This window comes from Pezoporus wallicus, unplaced genomic scaffold, assembly GCF_028554395.1.
Source record: "Pezoporus wallicus isolate ANWC-B61680 ecotype Strahan unplaced genomic scaffold, APGP_CSIRO_Pwel_v1 contig_14831, whole genome shotgun sequence".
NCBI classification, from domain to species: Eukaryota; Metazoa; Chordata; class Aves; order Psittaciformes; family Psittacidae; genus Pezoporus; species Pezoporus wallicus.
This window is the reverse complement of record NW_026642428.1, coordinates 942,260-966,696: the sequence shown is the minus strand read 5'-3', so window position 1 is coordinate 966,696 and position 24,437 is coordinate 942,260. Positions and strand designations below refer to the sequence as shown.

At 49.0% G+C, this 24,437-nt stretch overlaps 1 protein-coding gene across 1 annotated transcript; it reads left to right on the top strand.

Moving 5' to 3' along the window:
- The first annotated feature begins 935 nt into the window (after positions 1-935).
- On the top strand, positions 936-21,338 carry ANP32A (acidic nuclear phosphoprotein 32 family member A). The gene is made up of 8 exons (XM_057430496.1): positions 936-968; positions 14,926-15,075; positions 15,226-15,348; positions 16,616-16,814; positions 17,022-17,120; positions 18,613-18,710; positions 19,643-19,703; positions 19,882-21,338. The coding sequence occupies exons 1-8, from the start codon at positions 951-953 to the stop codon at positions 19,941-19,943; spliced, it is 810 nt and encodes a 269-aa protein (XP_057286479.1). The 5' UTR covers positions 936-950; the 3' UTR covers positions 19,944-21,338.
- The last annotated feature ends 3,099 nt before the right edge of the window (positions 21,339-24,437 follow it).

Below are 24,437 nucleotides of genomic sequence, written 5' to 3'. Positions count from 1 at the left end.
CCTTGAGGTGCTTACCTGTGCGCGGAGGGGATGGGGGGCTCACCCCGATTCGGGGTGCCCCGAGCGCGTTAAGGTCTAAAGGAGGGATGTTGGGGAGCAGCGGCTGCTCCTGACCCCCCCTCCCCTTAAACCGAGCGCGATGCCCGAGGAGGGGGGGGGGCGGGCGGGCGGGGGGGGGGGGGGGGGGACGGTCTGCCGGGCGTTTAAATAAAATAAGTTGGTGGCTCCTCTCTCTCGTGTTTAGTTGGCAAATATTTGTGCTGGGTGCTGGGCAGGGAGAGGCCGGCGGGGGCTGCGAGCGAGTTGGAAACGGTTTAGTTTAAAGTGCGTCTTCGTTTCTTTGCAGTGATCAGGCAGGAGAGACTGGGGAGCCATATTTGTAACTTTGTAGTCCTCATGAACGCGCCCTTTCTCTCTCTCTTCCCTCTTTTCCCTCTCTCCAGATGCTGAGATAATAATAATAATAAGGCAATGCTCTGGCACGGGGGGGGGGGGGGGGGCAAATACAGCGCGACTTGAATTAATAATAATAATAATAAATTCTGGCACGAAATACACGCACTCTCCACCCCCTCCATCCCCACACACGCACAAAAAGGCTGGATGTGTGCGTGTGCGTGTTTTTCTCTTCTTCCCCCCCCCTCCTTCTCTTCCCTTTTCCTCCGTTTCCCCCCCCCCCGTTTCCCCTGGGGCCGGACTTCAGGTTGTTGTTCCGCGTGTGGCGGAATAAACGAGAGAGCGAGAAAAACTTTGTCAGGACAAAAAAAATTAATAACACAATGTTAATGATCATAATTCAACCCCGCCGCGATGGAGCTGGTGGCGGAGGTGGTGGTGGGGGGGGGGACGGACGACAGAGCGGAGCAGGCGCGGCCCCCAACCCGCCTGGCGGGGCTCGAACCCGGGTCGCCAGGGCAGCGGGGCCGCCGCCGCCGCCAGGCCCTTGCATAATGGCCGTGGAGGGCGAGGTGCGCCTCGGGCCCCGCCGCGGAAGGGGAAAGGGGAAGAAGGGGGGGAACGTACCTCTCTGGGGGTAGGGCGGAGGCGAGGCGGCGGGACGCGGCCCCGCGGGTTGCCGGTGGCCGAGCGCGGTGTCCGGGGGACAAAGGCGGGCAGGCCGAGGTACCCTGCGCTTTAAAGTTTAAAAACTCCTGGGCCAGGAGGAGGAGGACGGGAGAAGGAAAGGGGAGGAGGGCTCCCGCCACCGCCGCGGCACAGGCCGCCGTCCCCGGCGGGCCGTGAGGCTGAGCCCCGGCCCGTGGCTGGGGCGCGGGGGGCACACTGAGGCCGCCCCGCCGGGCCGCCGCTGGCCCCGCGCTGCCAGCGCCACACCGCAAGTAGGACGCGGCGCCATGTTTTTTGCCTCCCCCCCTCCTCCCCTCGCTTCCCTCTTCCTCCTCCTCCTCCTCCTCCTCAGCCGCAGCGAGGGAACGGCCGGGCGCTGGCTTCGGAGCCGTGAGGGGAGCCCCATCCCGGCCGCCTCCCTCCCTCCCGCCCGGTGTGGCTGTGCCCGCGGGTGTGTGGAGGTGCGACATGGGCGGAGGGGGCCTCCCCTTCGGCGCTGCGGGCGGACGGGCGGGCGCCCTCTCCGACATGACTGCCAGCCGCCGGGGCTGCCATTTTGTCGCCGAGCGCGGGGCGGGAGGAGGCTTGTGACGGCCGCGGCGGGACGAGCCAGGAGGGTAAAAAAAGGCGCCTCCCCCCCCCCCCAATTGTCATTTTTAATTATTATTATTTTTAATTATTTTTTGGATTTCATTCCGCGGGGGCCGCTGTGGGAATGGGGGGGGGGGGAAGGTAAAGGCCGACCCCCCCCCATGCTGTGAGGACCGGGCCCCGATGGTGTGAGGTGCCCCCGGGCAGGGAGCGGGGAGAACGCCTTCTTCCTGGGCAGGGCCCTGCGGGAAGGGAGGTCTGTGCCTATGGAGCTCCTGGGTTTTAATTATCCTTATTTTTAATGATTTTTTAGGCCTTTTTTCTCTATTTCCGGTCGATTTTCATCGTTCCTACTGCTGGAGGCTTATTTAGCGTTTTAAACGCAGAGCTGCGGCTTGGAGACTTGATCCAAAGTGTGCTAGGTATAAACTACGCTTGGGTTTTGGTCTGGTTTTGCTGTGCTCTGTGTTAGGCCGTAGGAAGTTGCGAGCGCTGTGATCTGCGGGGGTTCTGTCCCTCGGTCACTCGGCAATCGGCAGCAGTTCATTGTAACCTAAGGCTTATTGAACCTGTCACCACTTCTTACCTGCTGGCCTTTAACTCTGTCAGCAAGTCCTGTGTATCCTTCCTCCCGAGGTCATCTCCTCCCTTAGCCAAAGCTTTCTAGTTCCATCTGAAGGGGGGATAAAGATGCCAACTGGGAACAGTTCTGTTTAGAGCCATTAATTACAGATGTGCGCACGTGTGCCGGGGAGCATTACGTGCACGGTTTGAAGCCTTGTTTCTTTACAGTACCTCTTAAAATGAAATCCGGCTAAACCCACCGAAGGCTTTAGCTAAAAGACTTGGAACTGGGGGTTAGAAGCGAGCCTAATGCCGATGTCATTTACCTATGGATTTTAGGAAGTCTGTGGGCATGAACGGGATGGTGCTGTGAATTGTTTTCCCTGGTTGCTGCTTTGATAGGTAGGATCATTATGTTCAAACTCTTAAGCTCAATGTAAATAAATATCAGTGAAAATAACCATGAATATACTTGGTTTGGGAGTTCTACCCTGTATACGCTCCGGTTTTGTGGTACATCTGATATAGCCTCTTATCAGAGCATAGGGGATCATGACTTTTTGTAAATCAAAGATAATAGGATGTTGATAAGGCGGTGTGGTTCTTTCTGAGCACAGATTGGTCTGTTAGAGCTTGGTCTGCCTCATACACTTCTTGTGTGGTGCTGTGCAGCTGAGCTGGCTGCTTTGAGCGCTTAAGTCATCCTGAAAGGTTACGTGTTGGCTAATAAAACATAATATAAATGTCCTGAAGTGGGTTATAGCGGATTGATTCTCCCTCCATTTTTATATGAGTTCAGCGTTGGTGAGAGCTCTGGGGTTTTGATGCTTGAAATCTGGTTTTCTGTGTGTTGTACAGCCAGAGTTGAGGTTGTGCGTCTGCTTTGTGCCCAGAAATTTCAACCTTTTATCCCATCAGCCTTTGTCACTCTGCTTACCTTATCAATGTGGTTTTTCTAATTATAATTAACTGCCTGCTGGAAATGGGTCAGATACAGTTATTTCCCATGGGTTTCTTTCAGAACCAGCAGCCTGTGGTGGTAGAACCTCTGGCCTTGGGGGGGGGGGGGCTCTCCTGGGTTTATTTGTGGCCATTCTTGTTCATCCCCTTTGTAAACTCATTAGTAAAATGCAAAGACTGTGGAACAGGTTCAGGACTGAGACTCTTAACCCTGGGACACAGAGATGGGCTTTTGACATTGTGCCCCACACTCATCTTCTCTGGTTTACAGCAACTCACTGGTTCATTCGGACTGAGGATTTAGTCCTTCATCAGCTCAAAACTGTGGCAGTGGTAAAATACTGATGGTAACAGTGAGAGTTTCCTACAGTTCTGACTGTTGCACTTTCAAACTTACTTGTCAGTCTGATTTCTCACTGGGCTTCTGGAGATTTTAACACTGAGGGGAAATGGGATGTGAACATCTATACTCATGAAGATTATAAATAAAAAGGCTTTTTTCCTCAAGCGAGTTCCTTGTTGTGATACTTGTGAGAGCTGTAAAGAGTTTAAAACCTGCATTTATAAAATACTCTGGTCTTGTATATGGGTGCAGATACAGACTCTTTAACTTTGCTCAGTCTGAGCAACCTCAGAATGGGAGGAGATGTGAACAAAGTGGGATAGGTTGTGTCTGGGGTGCCATGAGATCAGCACGTACAGCCTCTGCGGCGTGTGCGGGTTACCGTGGGGTTTTGCAGACTTGCATCACTTAACTGCTGATTGAGCTGCCAGCAGGGCAGAGATGGCCCAAGAAGTAGCTGTCCCCTTTGGAAACTTCCTAAGTTTGTGCAACAGCTGCTTTTCAGGGTGCTGAGTTTTCAGATTCAAGTGTCTGTAATGAGTATCCGGATGGATGGGTGGATGGATGTTAGTCTTGGAGGGACTGCAGCCTGCAGTATCAGGCTGGTGATGTGTGAGCTGTCCTCACTGCGTTTCAGACCAGTTTCAGAGCTGACTGCTGGGCTGACCAGGCAAATTCTCTTCTCTTAACCTGGACTAAGTTTTAAGCATATTAAAGGAGCTGTGAGCATAGAATTGAAAACCAGTGGGACTAGAAGTCATTGCCTCATTTTCCCACTTCTCTGTGATGCTGCTCAAAAGTAGCAAGGGTAGATTTTCATTTATTTAACCCTCATCTCTTGAGCATTCTCCTTTAAGCAGCACTATGTAAAGTACAGTCACAGTTACCAAATCTGCTGTATGATTCAGGTGCGTGTCCAGCTCTGGCTTGATGAAAGTGCATGAAGAGAAACAGCAGGTTTGGCTGATGTAACTGTGTTGTAGGCCATCAAGAAACACATCTCCCGAAGAAAGACAGGTTTTTGTCCTGCCCACTAAGTGAAACAAGTTGTTGAAACAAGGGGAAAAAAGAAAGCTTCTTAGTACACACCTTCCAGGGTTAAGCCTAGCTGTTATAATCCACAGCTAGCTAGGATTTGAGTATTCTATATCAATAAATAGAATATACCTTTCCACTGTTCTGCTCTAAAGGTACACCAAAAACTCCTGAGTGTTTCAAGGTACCATTAATCATGTGCAGGGATTTAGGACTTTAAAAATATCTTTATTTATTGCTGTATTTAAAAGAGCTTTTTGTCTGTGTCAGTGGTGCATCTTTAAGTGTACACTGAATGATGGCATGAGTATCGGTGGCTGCTCTCTTAAATTTTTACATCCCATGAGGCTTATGTTGGCTGAATCTTCCCATTTCATTCATTCTACGGATTACTCCCCCCGTCCTCCTACTGGTACAGGTACAATTGGAGAAGCCTGAAAATTAAGAACTGGACCTGTGAAAGGGGCATGGGTGCTGCATCTTGAACGTTCTCTGAATGAATTAGAAGTCAGGGAAGGTTTAAGGGTTTTGGGGGTGGTTCTGGTTGGCACACCAGGATCCCAGGCACTGCTGGAATTCCTGTGCTGTGCCTGGGAGGGAGCAGGATTCGCCTGGGGTGCCAGGAAGGGAGGAAAAGAGGAAAAGGAAAGGAGGAAGGGAGGTCCTCTCCTCACCACCCACCGAGCCGGGCTTGCCATTTGCGGAACGCGTGACAGCTTTTCAGCAGTCCTGACTGACAAACAGCTCAGCTCCATGAACCGAGCCCTCTGTGTGTGCAGCGAGGTGCAAGTCTCAAGAGGGAATAGAGAGCAGTGATGGTTTTGTTGTGCTTCGGAGTGATGGGCGCTTCTCGGCTATTTGTGTGACACTGCTGGGCTTGTTCTGCATACAGTTTGTCCCTGTCTCCTCTCTTGCTATCCTTCAGACAAAACTGCTAGTAAATACATAGCCTGTAGTTTTTTATTACGTTGCTAAAATGAGTCCTGAAGCCCTTGTGTATGTAAGCATGACCTTTGAAATACTTCCAGCGAGGGGAAAAAAAAGCCACAGTGGTTTTCCTTTACACCACTGTGTAGAAGTTGTGCTCTCTGTGAGCACTCGTTTGTCCATCGACTTGGTCTAGTGAACTCTTTCCCTTCAAAGCCATAAAACCCCCTAGGAAAAGCTTATCTTTTCTCAAGTATGACTTGCCAATGCATTCCTCCAGCAGCTGACATCTTCAGGGACTGCTTTCTCTATTAAATATGCAGCTCTTAAAATTAGTCTTCATTTAAATGCAGTGTTCCTTTTTTATGTGTGTCTCTTTGTTGCTGAGGGCAATTCAGAGTACGTGCAGCCGAACAAACAGTGGCTCAGCTAAATGCTTCTAACAGAAGAGTTTCTGAATTAAAGGTGCAGTGGGATCTTATGTTTTGCTTCTGGTTTATTTAATAATAGCTGGCAGTGAATGAAGAGCACTTGGGATGTGGTATCAGACGCTCTGTTTGTCAAACACAGAGATAGCGAGACGTGGAGCTGAAGGGACCAGGCAGAGTCACTCTCCCCAGCCAGGAGCAGAGCGAGATGATACCAGTTGAAGGAAAGAGAAGCAAGTAACATTAATGTGAATATTAAAAAACACTTAATGCAAAGATCAAGCCATTTAATCAGATATTTCAACCAGAAATATTTGGAGTTCTTACAGAGTTATGCTGCTAACAGTAGAAACAAACCTGGAAAGTAGCTACATGCTTTTGAATGAAACAGCTTTCCCTGTCACTGGAGCGTGTTCTCCATTCGTTAATTACTGTGTTGCTTATGCATATGGCTGTACTGACCCTTGTAAATGTGTGAAAGTGTATTTGTGTGACTCACAGGGTTTCTTGATTGGGGGGATTCCTTGTTTGAGGAAGAATAATCTGCCTTTGTCTTTCTGGAAGTTCTTGAGTGCTGGAGATGCCTCATAATTAGATAAAAGGTGTAGCCAGAACTGCCAAGCCTCTTCACCCTTCTGCCACTCACGTGTTTCACTTGGACCTTTAATTTCTCATAGAACAGAGCAAAGGCACGTAAAATGAGTCGGAGCCATATGTAGTGCTCTCAGGGTTTATAGCTCTGCTATGTAAAATATAAGAGGGGAGTAAAAAATAAATGTATTGATATCGAGCCAGATTTTTTCTGAGCTGTGCAAGCAGTCCTTAAGCTGCCTCTGAACACAGAGCAGGTTTGACTTAAAGAAATAAATAAACGGCACACAACAGCAGTCAAACAAACAAAACAACTAATTTGCCATCTCTCCTCCCCTGCTCCTTTCCCTTTGCCGGGGTAGGGGTGATGCAGAGCCCACCATACACATATTGTGGCCGGGAGAAAGAGGACACCAACTGTGCTCATCCTTGTGGGAGGGAGCCCAGAGGGAGCCCAGCCTGAGGGGACTTTAAAAGGTGGCTTTAAACTGGTACTTTACTGCATCACTTTGAACTTGGGTACAGTGATTTAACAAGCTGCTTGAGCCCAAACTGTGACAGATGTCTGCAGACATGCCCCTGTTGTCACTGCATCGCAGTCCCTAAGCAAATGTTTTCACGCAAGTCCTTTATTGCACCCTGGGGTAAATCTGAGTTCCTTTATCATGTGATTGATGGATCAACTAAATTAAATACAAAGCTCTTGCTGGGATACAGACAGAGAGTAAACCTGTATGAGAACCGTGGCATTATAGTTCAGGGACAGCAGTAACAGGATCTCTGCGTAGTGGTGTTCGTAGTGAAAAATATGAGAGGCACCAAAACTGTATCAGTACAATGCTGGAAGTTTAATTTTGGGCTTTAAAACCCTCTGATGAAGTGTTCAGAGGTATTGGGAGTTTTCAGGAAAGAGATGCAGAAGAGGACTTCTAATACGAAAGTTTGGGGTTGTATCATTTTGAGCAACCCTAGATGAATTTTGAGGTCCGGTAGTAGTTTCACGTGACCTTCTTGCAAGAATTTGGGAGTTCCAGCTTGGTTGAAGTGGTCTAAAATAGGCAAAAGAGCTGGAAGTGGAGCAGGTCGCTGTTGACCCAGGCTGTGCTGGAAGCTGTTGTGTTCAGCACTTGTGAATTGCTCAGTATCAGAGAGGCCAGTGTGCTGGTGGAAGGGACACCTTTGTTCCAGGTGGGGAAAATCCTATAAACTTCAGCCTGTGGGGAATTCCCATAAACTGGGGCCTGAACTGCTTTGAAGTCCTGACAGGCGTTTGGCATTCAGCGACGCTTGGACATGGTATCCATGATGGTGGTAATGGAGCAGTGCTCACAATTACAAGGTAGACTTGCTAATCCCATCCTGTCCTCCCCAGCTGTCAGTCACTGCCCCTGCTAATGCAGTTCTCAAGTGCTCGGGCTGCTCTGCGTCTTGCCTGTACCTCGAGGGAAGTGTTTTGTGTTACGTGGCCATTTTTTGCTCACAGTTTCTCCCTGCCCCAAGATTGGCAGGTTCTTTGCTCAATGCAGTGATGACCAGAGCCTGTGCTAAATAGGTGGTCCTTAGCTATCTAGTTTAAGACATGTGCTGTAGGTTAAATCTCAGATACTTGTAATAAAGCCTAGAAAGGACTTAAAATCCCAAATCACAGATTGGTTTGGTAAGGAAAAAAACTTGCCTGCCTTTATTCTGGTTTGCTTTTTACTTGTGCATCTCAGGGGAGGAAGAAGATGTCAACTCTATTGGAATTTTCCCATCCCTATTAAATTGACTTCTCTCTGTGGACAGATCCTCATCCCGGAGCATCTTCACTGAGCTGCCCAGGAGGAGCAGCTGGGGACTGCTCCATGGAAGAGGAGTCCCCCGTGGCGTGGAGCCAGTGCAGTGGCTGCCACGGCACCTGCCTCTGACCCTGCCTGCCTGCGGGCAGCATGCCAGGGGTGGGAGAAAGCTGAAGAGCCCCTAAGGTGGGTCTGAGCTCATGTGCAGCAGCCCAGTAGCTGCTCTGATTTGAACAAGGGGGTTGTTAACGTGCTGCTTTCCACCAGGAGCTGGACCTCTGCCCTGTGTTTGTATCACAGGGGGCTCTAACGTAGCTAGAGATCAGTCTTGAATGCAGGTGGCAAATGGCATATGGTGCTGTCTTTATTAAAAAATACATTAAAGTTCAGTTCCTCAAGTTGGTTACTTTCTCTTGATCATCTTAGAGCAGAAGTTGCTTTGTGTCTTTGAGGCTTCAGAGCAGCTTTGTTAGCCCAAGGTGTGAAATAGGGTTTGTCAAGCATTTGTTGGCCTAGTCACCTTCCAGATAGTATCTGACATGGAAATTCATGCAATACGTATCTCCTGCAGTAGTAACTTCAGGGGAAGCTTGTAGCATGAGGGTGGAGAACATCCTGTCCTTCCCATCACTGTGGATCTAAGCATGAGGGATGAGCTCCTGCAAGACTTGGGCTGTTACCTTAAGCTTTGTCAAACCCGTGCCTTCCCCAGCAAATGAGAACATTGTGACTGGAGGGCTGGCTTCTCTTAAACGTGCTTGAGCAAACTGAATGGCATAGAAACCTGAGGAGATCCATTTCTGCTCGGGGATCCCCAGATGTGCATGAGTACAGATCTAGAGTACGCCACAGGAACTCACACAACTCTTGGCAGTCTGGTTGCAGTAGACATCAGTGGTCATTCTTTCCTGTGGAGCAGTGCAAGGCTTTGCATGGACTGTGCAGGCTTTTGAGACCACAAAACCGCTGAAGACAGAGGCCAAATGTCTTGGAAGAAGTGTTTTGCATCTGGGAGAGAATAAAACTGTCTCTGCTTTCAGAAGTCTTTTGGACTTTGCTTCCAGTTTCCACAACAGGCTTCCCTTGCCCTTCCCTCCTTCCGTTCCACAGCTCTGCCCTGTTCTAAGTGAGGTTTCCACTGGATTAAGAGGTCTGAAGGACTCCTACTTGTGCTCCTCTGGATCATTTGTTTGGGAGCTGTGCAAGACAAGAGTTGACACCCTCATCTTTACCTGCTTTTTTCAGTAAGAATGCCACATAGCGGGATATTCCTGTCCTTGGGGTACCATATGCAATGTGCACTTCAAAAGCATCTGGTCCATTGTGCTGGAAGTGAGATGTTGCAGCCTTTGCTGTTCTTGCTTTTAAAGCCTGCGGAATGGTATTTGTACTTGTAAATTTGCCTTTTATCTTTTAAAATCATATTCACAGCCATGTCCTTCTGTCACCTTGTTAAGCCTTCAGTTACAGGCTGGGATTTGGGAACTTAGTACCAAGGTCATAGATCTCCCTTCCCGTGGGTTGGAGGCTTTCTGAAGGAGAGACTTCGCCTTTCTACCTGTTAGGTTGGAAATGCAGATTTAAGGTTAAGGTGGTAAAATGTGTGGCTTAATAGTTGTCTGTGTGTAATTATGTTGTGTTGATTGTGCTTGTGTTGCTAACTGGAGAGTGCAGTCCCTTCAGGGAGGCAGGGGCAGGTGTGCCAGGAACTGTGCACAGTGAGCGAGCCCCAGATGTCACCAGTGATGAATCCTAGGAAATCCAGTGGTTGCTTACCCATCCATGGTTGTTTGTCCTTACCCTAGGAACAGGTTGGAGTCTCTCAGTAGACCCCATGGCTATATTAAGGGTGTCATATATGCATTTGGGAACGCAGCTTAGTGCAGTAACCGTAGTAGGAAGCGCGGATAAGAGTCCGTGGTTATCAAGGAGGCAGTAATGTAGAGTGTGATGTCGTGGAGGTCGTGAAGAGATGCCCGGGATGCTGTAATCCACAGTAACAGTGCAGTATGTGCTAAGAGAGAAGTGATGTCATGTGCTGAAAGTGTCTGGGACCATCAGAAATAGAACCGGGGATGACCACAGCAGAGCGGGTCCAGGGCACATGGTCTGAAGAGTGTGTTGGAGAAGCAGCAACCTCCTTGCTTACGTGTGGCTGCTGAAAGCAGGGCTGATACCAGCAAACCACAGAGCAACACTCGAGCAAGAGCAGGAGGCAACCAGAAAGCACCTGTTCTGGCAGATGGCACCCAGCAAACCAAGGGGGGAACAGGGGCAGCAGAGCCATGGGCCACCCCAGGGGTACAGAGAACCAGGCAGAGGGCAGGCTGGGTGAGGAACACTCAGCAGTTGAAGCTGAACAATCCCTACCCCGGCACCTGGTGGTGCCTTATCACAAGTGCTGTCGAAGACAAGGGTATGTGCTATGGGAACCAACCTGGCAACCTGGGTGGTAGGTTTCCTGCTAGATGTTCCCCTGCAGGTGCCTTCATGGCTATTTAGGTGAGTATTGAGGTGTTTGCAGTGGTGTGTTGCCTGTGGTTTGTTGCTCCTCCAGTGTTCCTCACTAAACAGCAAGTTTTGGGGAAGATAAGTATGGGTTACATGGTTGTACTAGCACTTACATTGGTACTTGCTCCAGTTAGTGCTTTGATTTGCTTATGTGTTGTGGTATAGGCAGTGATAAGGGTAACAAAGTTGTATCTTGTCTTTGATGCAGCTAAGCGCAGATTAGCTGAGGACACTTACTCCCTTAGCTTCTCTCTCCACATGTGTTCTGATTGTCCTCCCTAATTCTGACTACTCATCTACGTGTCTATAGTATTAGAGGCTGCAGTGTGATACAACTGAATTGGTTCAGACCAGCAGAGGCTTGCTCATCTCCTTCAGGTATACAACAGGACTCAAAGGGTGCTCGCCCAGGCTGCTTGCATCAGGCAAAAGTTTGTTCTGTGTTTTGGTGACAGAAGATGAGAAAAGAGATGTAAAAACTGTCGTCTTACTGGGTGTTTTCAGGGAAGCTCAGTAGATGTTTGGAGAGTGATTCAGGAGCTGGAATTTTCCTTAAGATTACAAAGACTTCTGAAAAACAAACAAGGAATAGGATTTTAGTCCTTCTGTCATACTTCTGTGGCAGTGAGCTGGTTTAGATGGAATGTAGCTTTACTAAGGTCACCTTTCCACTTCTCCCTCTCTGTATACTGACGCAGTTATGTGCTCGCTGTCAGGGCTGTAGTGTGCCTGGATGAGGCCCAACATCCTCACAAGGGGGGCTAAGGTTGGAGAAGAGACCTCTGTGCAGCAGCCAGCCTGTTGGAAAGGTGCCCTGTTAATAAGGGGGGCAACAACACTGCCTCTCCAGATAGCTGCAAACCAGCAGGCCTTTGAGGAGAAGGCAGGTCAGAGTGGAAGGGGAGGAAAGCAGGGTGCAGAGGACTTGCAGGCTGAGAGACTGTGGGTCATTTGAATACTTACAACAACTCTGTGAGCTGGTGTAGTTTGTACTGCTTGTACTGTGTGCAGGAGAATTGGGTTTGACGCGGCAGTGAGCGTGCACGTGGCAGTGAGTGGGGAAAAGGCCCATGCTCTGTTCATCCTCCTTTTGCACATGTATTTTCTATGGGATGCTTAAATCTAGAAGTTAAAGCCATCTTAATTTTGATTTTAGCTTTACTTTGTGTAATCGCATTCATTCAGAAGCAGTTCAGTGTGTTTAATACACCTCTAACCACATCAGCGCTGAAAGTATGTTGCTGTGGCTGAACGTGTGGAGCAATGGGAGCCTGTGCTCTGCTCCTTCCTAAATAAGCTCTTCAATTCTACCACTTGCAAACGTGGCCAGATTTATTCCATTATAGTTTCCCCATGGAGTCGTTCTGACTGTACCATTGCCCAGTATCTTGGTGCTGGGCACAGTGAAGAGAACATGGCAGTTCTGTATCAAAGTTTTCTGTAAAGCCTTTGACTGGGTTTAAACCACGACAGCCTTAAAAAGCAAACTAAAAGTAGAAGCAAATTAAGGTTTTTTTTTCTTACGCATCCATGGCTTTTTTCCAGCTCCCCCTTAAATCTCTACCCCTGAGGGAGCTGTGTCCAGTTCCCCCTTTGCCTCTCCTCCATCCTTGGGGAGGATGAAGGGATGGATGTCCCACCTCCTGGGGTACGAGCAGATGCACTTACTCTCTCGCTGTGAGGTTTAGGTGCTGCTTCACTCCGTGCCTTTGGTCTGCTGCATAGCTCAGGGCCAGTTCTGACTCCACGCTGTGCTGGCTGCTGCAGCTGCGAGCATTGTCCCTCCCTGAACTCCCTCCTGCCTTGCTTCATCTTCCTACGTGTGCTCTTGCAAACTTCCTTTGTGGAGATGATGGGGCAAAAAAAAGACCTTGTGCTCTGCACCAGCAGTAGCTTCCTGTATGGAGACCAGGCCCTTTCTGCAGAGAGCCTCTCCTGCAGCACAGGCTCCTTTGCCCTCCTTGCTCCGTGTCTGTAGGTGGGTGCTCGGATGAGCCGCCTCGCTGGGCAGGGATGATAACGGGGCAGGCAGGGCCGTGCTGTGCTGGTGAGGAGGGACACAGATAGGGGGGAAAGTAGCTGCTGGATGGGCTCAGTTTGGGGTGGTGCTTCTTGTATTTAACTTCTTTTTTGGCGGGAGCTCTGTGTTGTGAAGCAGATGACAGAGCAAACTGTTTGTCCCCACACTGATCTCGCTGGAGGATCCTGATACTTGAATACTGTTACAGGCAGGGGATACGTTTGTTTGCCTAGAGAATGGCTTTCCTGCTGTCTGCGTTTCAAAGCAAGAAGGCTTTATTGCAGTTTGATTGGTTTTTCTTTCTCTCCCTCACTGGAATAGATGTAATTGGGATCAGGAGCATTTGACTTGGTCTTTGAGTCCTTCTAACCAGCCTAAAATTCTTCAGGAAGACTATTGTGTAGTCATTCCCTATCAGAATTCTTCTAGGAAAATTGTGGAGTCTTGGAAAATGTATTTCCTGTCTAACGCTGATCCTCCTACTCAATGAATCACTTGTGCTCTCGTGTTGCTTTGGGCTCCCTTCCCTATTGACTTCAGTGCGGGGATTTAATTAGAAACCTAGGGATGTTGTTTGGAGCTAAAAAACTACACAGGATTCTTCTCTGTGCAGTGGGATTACACTCATAAAAAAAAATTAAGAAAATTAAGTATTTGCATATTAACTGTCCATGGTGTGAAGAGCTGCTTCATGGTTCTGCATACGCCGCTCCTGCAGACTTCCTTTTATCCCGTCCCCAGTGTAAAGCAGCATTCCCTCCCTTTCCAATCCTGTAAACAGACCTTGTGCATGGGATGGAGTCTGTAGCACACACAGAAGGGTGGGTTTTCCTGGGAGAGATGTCAGAAAAAGCACAGAAACTGGAAGAGGGGAGATAGAGATTAGACATTAGACAGCTCTTCCCTGTGAGGGTGCTGAGGTGCTGGCACAGGGTGCCCAGAGAAGCTGTGGCTGCCCCATCCCTGGCAGTGCTCAAGGCCAGGTTGGACACAGGGGCTTGGAGCAAGCTGCTCCAGTGGAAGGGGTCCCTGCCCATGGCAGGGGTTGGGGCTGGATGAGCTTTAAGGTCCATTACAACACAGTCTATGGGTGTTCCCCACATGGGTGAGCCCTTCCTGTGGAGTCACAGCCCTCAGCGGCAGAGCTTCCCCAGAGACTCACATTAGCAGCTAAGGGGTTCGAATCCCGTAAGTCTGACCTAGCTTAGGGTGAAAAACAGCAGTTTTATTCAGGGTGGGGTGTATTTAGGGGCTCTTTTGCATCGATGCTGTTGTTCTGTGTCCGTTGAAGATCACACCTGCAAGAAGAGTGGTGCTCTGTTTAAAAACAACAAAAGCCTGGGTTTACTTGCTGGGGCTGTCAGCTTTGGCTGTCAGGCAGCTCCTCTGCTGCTCAGCCCCATGGGGGCATTATCTTCACCTCTCCCTTTGAGCCTCCCCACCGCAGCAGGGTGAGGGAGATAAGAGGTGCAGTGCTGCAGCAGAAGGATGCTCTCTGAACCTCCCTGCCAGCACCAGCTGACACATCCCTTGTAGTTCCCCAGGAAAGGAATTGCTTCTGTGAACATCTTTCCCTGTAGTGCCATCATTAAGCTGTCCTAACAGGAGGGCTTGAGGTCTGACTCCAGCAGGACCTGGTTTAGGATCACCAGTACAAGCTTCAGGTTTCGAGAGTGTGTGAGCGCACTCTTCACTCTTGAAAAGCTCAAGTAGTGTTTTACACTAAGAAAGAAGCTATTTTAACAACTGCTGATAGGTTGTAATAGGACCAGTTGTACAGAGTGTCAAAGTTGTAGGTGAGCTTAGAAATAAATAGATTGGTTTCGTGTTCCTTAGGATACTCACTGCTTGCAATCACCAGAGACAGTGCTGCTTCTAACCACCACGTCGAGTAAGCCGGGATGAATGGGTTTGAACTGTTCATATCGTTGATAGAACAATAAAGGGTAGGCAGCTGTAGCAAAGCCCAATACCTGTGTTCCTGAAACACTGCTAAACCAGAATTCCTTTCAGTTTTACCTCATCTGTGTCATTCTTTGCTTGTGAGGGATATCTTTATCTTCCGTGCAGGACAGAACGTCTCATGTGTTGTTTGTGGTGTTGTCTTTGCAGGTTAAAGAACTCGTTCTTGACAACTGCAGGTCATACGAAGGCAAAATCGAAGGCCTTACAGATGAGTTTGAAGAGCTGGAATTCTTAAGTACAATCAACGTAGGCTTAACCTCAGTTGCAAACTTACCAAAGTTAAACAAACTTAAGAAGGTAAATACAGTGTCCTGTGTCATATCGCTCCCTCTTTGCACTGTACTGCATCTGTAAAGGTGCTGCTCATGTAAAAAGTGATGTAGCTGACCACGCTGCTTTGTGATCCGTGTTTGCACTAAAAACTCAAGAGGTTTCTGTGCCTTTCAGCTCGAGTTAAGCGACAACAGAATCTCAGGAGGACTGGAAGTGTTGGCAGAAAAGTGTCCAAACCTCACACATCTAAATCTAAGCGGCAACAAAATAAAAGATCTCGGTACAATAGAACCTCTGGTAAGTTGATGCGATACAGAGTGGAACAAACCCCATTTTGTGATGAGTAGAGGCATTATGGGCTTGGAAAGCCCGCAGAAACTTGTGGTGGGGTGTCTTTGGGGCTTATCTCTCAGGCCAGGTTGCTGTGGGCTCAGCCTGCCCCGGGGCTCTCCCTCCGCCCTGCCCTGGGGCTGTGCCGGCAGCGAGCGGCTGCTTCCCTCTAGTGGCTGCCGGGACTGGGCTCTGCCCGTGGGTGCTGTGGGAATCACCACGGCTTTCCATGCTGATGTGGGCTGTGGGGCTGTCTCCACATACTCTGCTTGAGCTTGGTGTGTTCTCCCTGGAGCGCTGGGTCAAAAATACCAGCCCATGTGCCTCCGTACTGGGCTTGCTTGCTGCAGCTGTGCAGTGGTTGCTGCTGGTTTCCATTACCTCTCCTCCTCATGGTCATTATACCTCTTATTTCAAGTGCTGAGATCAGGTTTGCCAGGTTGCAGTTCATTCCAATTGATGTCAAGTTCCAGAAAGCACCCAAGTGTCCGTTCTAGCGGTGCTGTTTTTGAGTTTGTGGTTTGTGTGCCCTTTGCTCTCTAGAAATGAAGAGGTTTGCTTCATGCTTATTTCCCAAATGCTTCCTTTTAAAATGTCTCAAGGAGCAGTTATCATCTTGGATCTCCTTTCCTGCAGCGGAAGGGGAGAACAGAGCTGTTAAAAGTCATGTAGCAAACAAATGAGAGAAAGGATTGTTGCTGCTCCCGGTTTCAGGCTTATTGTTTTCTTGCTGTCACTGTTGCTCTACACGCTAAACTCCAGAAGGGAGGTATTTCATAAGATCTGATACAAATTCTCAACTGCTTGTGCTTTTATTGTTAGTACTTTGGAGGTCTGTGGGCAATGCACACCATCTCCTACTCCTATTCAATTTCTTAGAATCCCAGACTGGTTTGGGTGGGAAGAGACCATAAAGCTCATCCAGTTCCAGCCCCCTGCCATGGGCAGGGACACCTTCCACTGGAGCAGATTGCTCCAAGCCCTCTCCAGCCCCAGTGATATTTCCAAACATCAGTCTTCTACCTGTGAGATACTAAACTTGAGAGAGAGCATTTTCCACTCTCAGGTACTGAAACAGCACTGGTCAGGCTTTGCACATTTCTGGTCCATGCCAGCTTAGCAGACAGAACCCCAAATGACCTTTTTATCATGGGAAGCTCTTGAGCACATGCACTCTGACTGCTGTTGCATTAGTTTTTGTAACCCTGAACTTGAGACTTCTCTCTCTTTGCAGAAGAAGCTAGAAAACCTGAAGAGTCTAGATCTTTTCAATTGCGAGGTAACCAACTTGAACGACTACAGAGAAAACGTGTTCAAGCTCCTCCCGCAACTCACATACCTCGATGGCTACGACCGGGATGACAAAGAGGCACCAGACTCTGATGCAGAGGGCTACGTGGAGGGCTTAGACGACGAGGAGGAAGATGAAGATGGTATGTGAATTGTGCTACTTAGTGTACGTAAGTTAAAAGATCAATATGCTGCCTAGTACATTTTGCTTCCAGCTCTGACTTGTTGGCCAGAAAAGGGTGTTCTCAGCAGCTCCTTCCTGACTGATGTAAAGGAGAAGTACCTCAGTGTCCTCTGAAGGAACCGAGGGGAAAGGAGATGGGCAGGGCCTGAAAGAGCTACTTTCTCAGTCTTATCTCTAGTGAAAGATCGGGATGACAAAGAAGCACCGGACTCTGATGCAGAGGGCTACGTGGAGGGCTTAGACGACGAGGAGGAAGATGAAGACGGTATGTGGATTTGTGCTGCTCGGTGTATGTAAGTTGAAAGATTGATACGCTGCCTGTGGTATGTTTTGCTTCCAGTTCTGACTTGCTGGCAGGAGAAGGGTGTTTTCAGCAGCTCCTTCCAACTGATGGAAGTATCTCAGTGTCCTCTGAAGGAACAGGGGGAAGGGAGATGGGCAGGGCGTCAAAGAGCTACTCAGTCTTATCTCTAGGCCATAGAAGAAAGGGCTCAGGAGGAGAAGACACTGAAAGAGTTCAGGGATCAGTAAACTCCAGGGGATGAGGGCATAAAGCAGAAATGGGTAGGAAAGGATGGTGTGCACACGCTGCAGTTTTCCAGGAACAGTACACTCAGGGAAGTGTGAGCAGTCGTGGAGAGCCTGATGGAGAGGGGTAGGGTGGAGAGCCAGACTAGGCATGGGTAAAAGGGCTGAGTCAAGGAATTCAGTGAAGGAGCCAAGGCATTAGTAGGAGTCTGGAGCTGCTCTGTGGGGGCAAAATGAGCTACTTGAGATGAGGCAGAAGAGAGGAGAATGTACATGCTGCAGTCTGCCTGGGGCAGCTCTGTGAAAGGCACTAACAAAGGAGCAACTCTGTAGTGTTGGAAAACACACGGTGGGCCCCAGTGTGGTGCAGGTGCCATTGCAGCTCCCCGCAGACTGCCCTCGGAGGCACCATGTACCGGTCGGATGAGTTTCTGGCTGGGTTTGGGGAATTTGCTAGACTCTTCAAACCCAGCTGCACAGCAAAAGCAGAATAGCTGGACTTGCACTTTCCCCTCGAGTGCTGAGTGTGGGCTCTGGTGAGAGCAGCGAGTGCTGCAGCAGCGCCTGGCAGAGGCTGCCTTCAGCAGGGACAGGCTCTCATCACAGCGCAAGTCTGGGCCTGCTTTCAGATGCATGAAAAACCTCCAAAACACCATTCCTGCAGCTTGGAAATCACTTTCTGGTTTGTTGTTTTGGCTTAATCTGTTTCCCCTTGTAAAGAGATTGCAAACCCAGACGATGGATGGTGTGTGACCCCTTTGTGTTGCTCTGGTGGTATAAAGGCGAGGGGGTGTCCCTTGGGGAGGGTTCCCAGTGCATGGTTGGCTTGTAAAGTTCTGCCTCATCCCTGGTGGGAGCAGATGGGCACTTACAGATGAAGAGCTGCATGAGTCCCACGGGCTCAGAAGTGCATGTTAGAAGTGGGAACAGCAGCAGCTGAAGCAGAAGCAGTCCTGAGGTGCCGTCACATACTGTCAGGGCCCTGAGAGCCCTAAAGCAGCTCAGACTGCGGGTACAGCTGCCACACTACCCTGTCACTAGGCTAAAGAGGCCCAGGACCACGTTTAGCTCTGTCTAGCAGCTGGAGAGCTGCTTTAATTCTGTACTGCCCTTGAGCAGTGCTTTCAATTTGCTCCCTGTGTCGATAGGAGCTCAGATCTCAGGTGGCAGTGTTGGGGGGGGGGAGGTAAACTTTAAATGTCTGAGTGGTTGATCTTGTCTGGCTACAGAAGAGGAGTATGACGATGACGCTCAGGTAGTAGAAGACGAAGAAGACGAGGAAGAAGAGGAGGAAGGAGAAGAGGAGGACGTGAGCGGAGAAGAGGAGGTAAGGATTTATGCAGTTAATAATGGGTGTGGAATGAGTATGCTCTAACTGGGAATAGCTGAGTAAGAAATGGTCCAAGTATTGGAGGCTTTCACTGCTCGAAGACTGTGTTTGCTTTTTAACTCGAGAAGCATGGCTGTGGGGGTGGCTTTGAGGCGTGCCTGTCTATGAGCCAGCTGCCATCTAGTGACCATTGACATGAAATCATCCTGTTTATTGAGGTGATGTCAAAAATACCATCAGGAACATCTGCAGGTCTGGTTTGTGGGGCCTTTGAAGGCTGGGGTTACAGACAAGAGAGTAGTACATGAATTACTGACCCTAGGCTCTCAGAGCAAGGTTTCTTCTTGGGTCTGTACCTTGGCATCCTTCAGGATGCTTAAATTCTTTGTGTGGTCCAGCTTTTGTTTGTAAGGTGTGCTGAGACTTTGCTGTTAGCACAGCCATTGGGATGGGGCTGAAATTTGACTGTAGGTGGTTGTATTACCTGTCCTTCAGCCAAACAGCCTTAGCTACGTGACTGATGCTCTGGAATGGTTGAAAGCCTCCTCCCAAAACCAACAGCAGCTCCTGAGGCTCTTGAGATACCTGGTTCTAGCTCTCTCCGAGAACAACACGTACCTTCTACAGACTGGTCATCAAACTCAGGACATCAGAACAAAGTCTGCAGCTACATAGCAGCATATATATACTTATAAAACCATTTTCTTGCTGCAGATTTGAAGCTAGAGGCAGCTGTGAGGGTCGCCTCTTTTTCTGCACTGAAACATCTGGAAGTGCATGGGAAGGGTCTGCCTTCTGTTTTTGTTTCAGGTTAAGATACTTCAAGGACTTTCTCTCTGTTGCAAAATGCTGTTGGATATTGCCAGATTGGGAGAGGACTTGCACCAAACCCAACTTTTCTAATCCTCTATTTTTCTTTCCAAATGCAGGAGGATGAAGAAGGCTACAACGACGGGGAGGTAGATGACGATGAAGACGAAGAAGAGCCCGGTATGGCAGCAGTTTTTACCTGAGATAAAATACTGGTTTAGAAAGTGAATTCCCCTTTTCTGTGCTCCTACTCTCTGAGAGCCAGGCAGCTGCCCCAGCAGGAGCCTGTTGAACCTGCTCAATTCCTCACCAGCGTGAGGGAGCCCTCGTCTAACTCCACTTGTGTTTTGTCTTCCAGATGAAGAACGGGGACAGAAGAGAAAACGAGAACCTGAAGACGAAGGAGATGAAGATGACTAAACTGAATAACCTATTTTGACAATTTCCTATTGTGATTTGACTGTTTCTACCCTGTATTTCCCCTCCCCACACCCCCAACCTTTATTCCCCCCCCCCCCTTTTTTTTTCCCCCTTTTTATTTTCTGATTGTAATGTTGCTGTGGGAACGAGAGGGAGCAGCAGACTGGGTGGGCAAGGGAATAAAATACTATTTTTACTGGCACTCCTCCTCCTCTTCATTTGAAACCCTTTTCTTTTTGTCCCTCTCTTAGTCCCGGTAACTGCAATAGTAAGTATAAACCAAGTGGTAATTTGTTTCTTATTATCGGAGTGGATAGTTTGAGATCCTGAAAAGAGGAAAAAAGTAAGTGGAAGATCAGTGGATGAGAACCCCAAATGTACCTATTTGGAATAGCGTTGGTTCGTTGGGATTTTGCCACCGCTGCCAGTCACTAAATACATGGGAAGTATATTACTGGGGGATGCTGCAAATTGAGGCCCAGCATCATCCCCCCACAGCAACGGGGGTGAGAATGGCATCTGGATCAAGTGATTTCTTTGTTGCCTGTCCGTCAATGACTGCCATTTTCAGCCAACGCTTTCCCTGCTTTTGTAGGTACCTTTTCTTTTGCTGTTTGTAAATAGTGACCAAATGGTTTTTGGTTGGGGTTTGGTTGGGTTTTTTTTGGGGGAGGGGGGGTGTTCCTTTGGATCTGGTTTGTGGGGTGAATTTGCAATCCCTCCTCTTCCTCCCTGCCCTGTGTGTTGTGTTTTCCTTTCTGTTTATTTAGGGGTTGGGGGGGGTTCTTTTTCCTTTGGCTAGGGTATAGCCAAGACACTGAAAATGGCAGGCATTTAAATATATATATAAATATCTATAAAAAGTGTTCCTAATCCCTGAGTTACTAGTGAAATGAATCTGACAATTGTAATAAAACAAAATGTTTCAACCCTTTTCAATAAGGTGTGTACTATTTTGGTCTGTAATATATAACACCTATTCGATTTGAAGTGATGAGAAACTACTTCCACTTGTGCTATATACTTGGAGACTTTTTACAAACCTAAAGCCAGGAGGCAGTTCAGCATGTAGGGTAGGAGGTTTCTTTTCATACACTCAAGCACGAGATACTAATGCAAAGTTGTATTTTCTTACCTAGTGGAAGTCAGTAAAATGACTGAAAATGCCTAGTGAATGTACAGTTTTACTTTCATATCCCTCTTTAAAATAGCTTTAGAAGTGACTTGTATTTCCTAGTCAATATTTCATCTGTATAAATACATTTGCAACAGTTTTGGTTTATTTTTCTTTTGGTTGGTTGTTGGTTGGTTGTTTTTTTTTTTCCCAGAAGAGCCAAACTTTTGAGTTTTATGTCTGTTTGTCATTGATGAATTTCAATAAATCTTTTGATACAAGTTCTCTGTGGCTTATTTGACTAACCCGGGCCACTGGGAAGGATTCCTGTACCTTTGAACAAGGCATTTACAAAGCTATTCTGGTAAATTCCCGGCTGTTTTTAGTAGCTTGATGATACGTTTTGCTCCATGAAAACTCCTCTTTGCCATGGTTGGGTGAAGCCAAGGGTGAGGTTGTGGCTTTAACGTAAGTAACTCCATACTGTTTTTGGTGCACAACAGGGGTTTCTGCAGCATGATTAGTGCACTTAAACGTGTTCGTTTCTCCTGTTTAATCCTATCCCTGTTCATCCAGGTCCAGAAGAAAGGACTCCTGGTTTCCTTCGGTGCATGAGGTCTGGGTTAGTGTGTCTGGAAGACGAGGGCTGTCTGCTGTGACTTGCCACCAGTGCAGAGCTGTCTCCATGTTTTCCTCTCTGTGGATGAGCTGTGTATTAAAGGTGGGCAGCATAGCAAGCAGTGTGTTCTCTGTACTTACATAAGTTTCTATGCTGTGCAAGAGGATCATGTATTTCTTAACTGGGTCTCTTGTGTGGTGACAGGACAGGGGGAAAAGGCTTTGAACTGGCAGAGGGGAGACTGAGATTGGATACTGGGAGAAAGCTCTTCCCTGTGAGGGTGCTGAGGCGCTGGCACAGGGCGCCCAGAGAAGCTGTGGCTGCCCCATCCCTGGCAGTGCTCAAGGGCAGGTTGGACACAGGGGCTTGGAGCAAGCTGCTCCAGTGGAAGGGGTCCCTGCCCGTGGCAGGGGTTGGAACTGGAGGAGCTTTAAGGTCCCTTCCAACAAAAAGCATTCCAGGATTCTCCTGCAAAGCAAACAGCAGCCACCAGCCCTGTGTAAGGCAGGGGCAGGGCCAGCAGCTCTCCAGCTGCAGCCCAGACAGAGCCCTTGTGTCACTAAACCAGCTTGGCCGAAGATGCAGTTTGGCTCTATCCTGGGAAACTCAGTTTTCTGGGAAGTGCAGTTTGAAGATCTGTAGCTCTTAGAAGGCATCCGCAGGGACTGGAGCTGGCTTTTCCTGCACGATGAGCCTCTCCACATCCCAGAGACGTATCCATGCATGGTATTTGCTGCTTGTGAAGCAGAGTCCTGCTCCCTGTTCAGCTCTGCTGGAGCCCGAATCCACCTGAATGATGAGAGAGGGGGAAGAGGCATGGCAGGTACCTGATGAACAGCAAGGCTTTGACTCCTTGGGTTGGGAGAGGGGGAAACTGAGTCACTTCTGCTACTGAAAACAAACAGGAGGCTTGCCCAGTGTGGATCATTTCATAGTTATCCCATGTTTTGTAGCATGTAAGTACAGTCTTCTGCGGAGAACCAAGGGCTTGTTATCCTGAGCGCTCTGTTGCATACGTAAGCTCTGGCTGAAGGTACTTGGCAACTCGCAGCGATGCTTAGCAACTTCCCAACTCCTGGAAAAAACCCAAGCCCCGGTGTTTTATAACAGTTCAGCAGGAAAACCCAGGTAGGAATAGTGTCAGGAATGAATAATGGGGGAGAGCAGCTCCTTCAGGTGCCAGGTTTTGTGTCACTTTGCTCTTTCTGCTCTCCGTTGGCCTTTTAACTGCGCAGTCATTTGAGGAGCCCTGGTCGTGCTGCAGTGTGGGGCTGGCCCAAGCTTGTTCCTGGGGTGCTTTGGTTTGTCTTGCTGTCCTGAACCTGTCCTAAAGCTCAGTGTGCCTCAAATGTCCTGCTGAGTCTTTCCCTGTCGATGTGTGCAAGCTGAGACCAAGATGCTCTCAGTCCCAGCTGTTATGTGCCAAGCTGAATGTATGGGCACTGCAAATCTATATAGTCTTAACAGCATAATGGCCTGGGTGTTTGCATTTTGGCACCTCAGGGATGGCTTCTCCTTGGTAGATTTGATGATGCTTTCTTGTACCTGAGCTGGTTTTGGTGCTTAGAGCAAGAGCTGGGGTGCTGCTGAAATTCAGGAGCGCTTCCTAAGCCCAAATCATTGTCAGCATTATCCAGTTATGCAGGAGGAGATGGCTCCTGGCTCTGGTAAGCCAAGGCTGGGCTCTGCAGCAGGTCCCCACCACTAGTTTAAATGGTATATCCTTAAAACTCAGGAATTTGTGATGGGAAAAGCTGTTCCTTCATCCTTTTGCCCAAGGGGGTGCCAGCTGGTTGTAACAACCCACCATCCATACCTGAAGTGGATTCCTTAGTGACAGAGGAGGGTCTCGCCCTGCCCTGCCATGCTTTGGTGGATGTTAAATCACTGCCCTGGTCTTCTGCAGGGCAATCCCTGTTTCAACCAAGAACCTCTGCCAGTTCTCTTTACAGGTACCTGATGTTTCAGTAAGAGTGAATCATGCCGTGCTGACATGCAGACATCTCTCGTGGTTACAGACTTCACCCTAGGAACGAGGTGATTGAGGATTTCCAGTCCACATTACGGGAAGAAATGCCCTGCAGGGTCCTTAAAAACGAGACCTGGTTAGTGATCCAGCTGCGTGGAGCTCATCCTGATGCTCAGCTTCCTGGGGGTCACATCGGCCTTTGTTACTGAAGTCAGTGTGCTGATACACCTGAGACAAGGCCCCGTGATGCTTTCCCTGTGCCCAGAGAGGCCAGGGCAGGCAGCACTGCTCTCCCTCCGTGTCCCAGCTTGCTGCTCTCTCCTGCTCATGCAAATAATTCCTCCCACCTCCATCTCGAAAGCTCTCCTCCTCCCTGCTGCAATGACAGCGCTTCCTGCAAGAGAAGCAATGGCCCTGCACAGCCCACAGCTTCGCTCGCAGCAGCCCTCATCCTCCTCGCAGGCAGCAGCCGTGCCCTGATTCACTGCACGAACCACAGAGGGAGGATTCAGATCCCTCCGAGCAGCTCCAGTGCCTACAGGAAACCTGGAGAGGGGCTTGGGACAAGGGTCTGTAGGGACAGGCCAAGGGGAATGGCTTTAACCTGCCCGAGGGGAGACTGAGATGAGCTCTTAGGCAGAAGCTCTTCCCTGTGAGGGTGCTGAGGCGCTGGCACAGGGTGCCCAGAGAAGCTGTGGCTGCCCCATCCCTGGCAGTGCTCAAGGCCAGGTTGGACACAGGGGTTGGAGCAAGCTGCTCCAGTGGAAGGGGTCCCTGCCATGGCAGGGGTTG

Excerpts from the sequence above, each read along its gene's own strand:
- ANP32A (XM_057430496.1), top strand. Across the intron at positions 15,076-15,225 it reads AGTTAAACAAACTTAAGAAG|CTCGAGTTAAGCGACAACAG; the intron begins GTAAATACAGTG and ends TGTGCCTTTCAG. Across the intron at positions 17,121-18,612 it reads CGAGGAGGAAGATGAAGACG|AAGAGGAGTATGACGATGAC; the intron begins GTATGTGGATTT and ends GTCTGGCTACAG.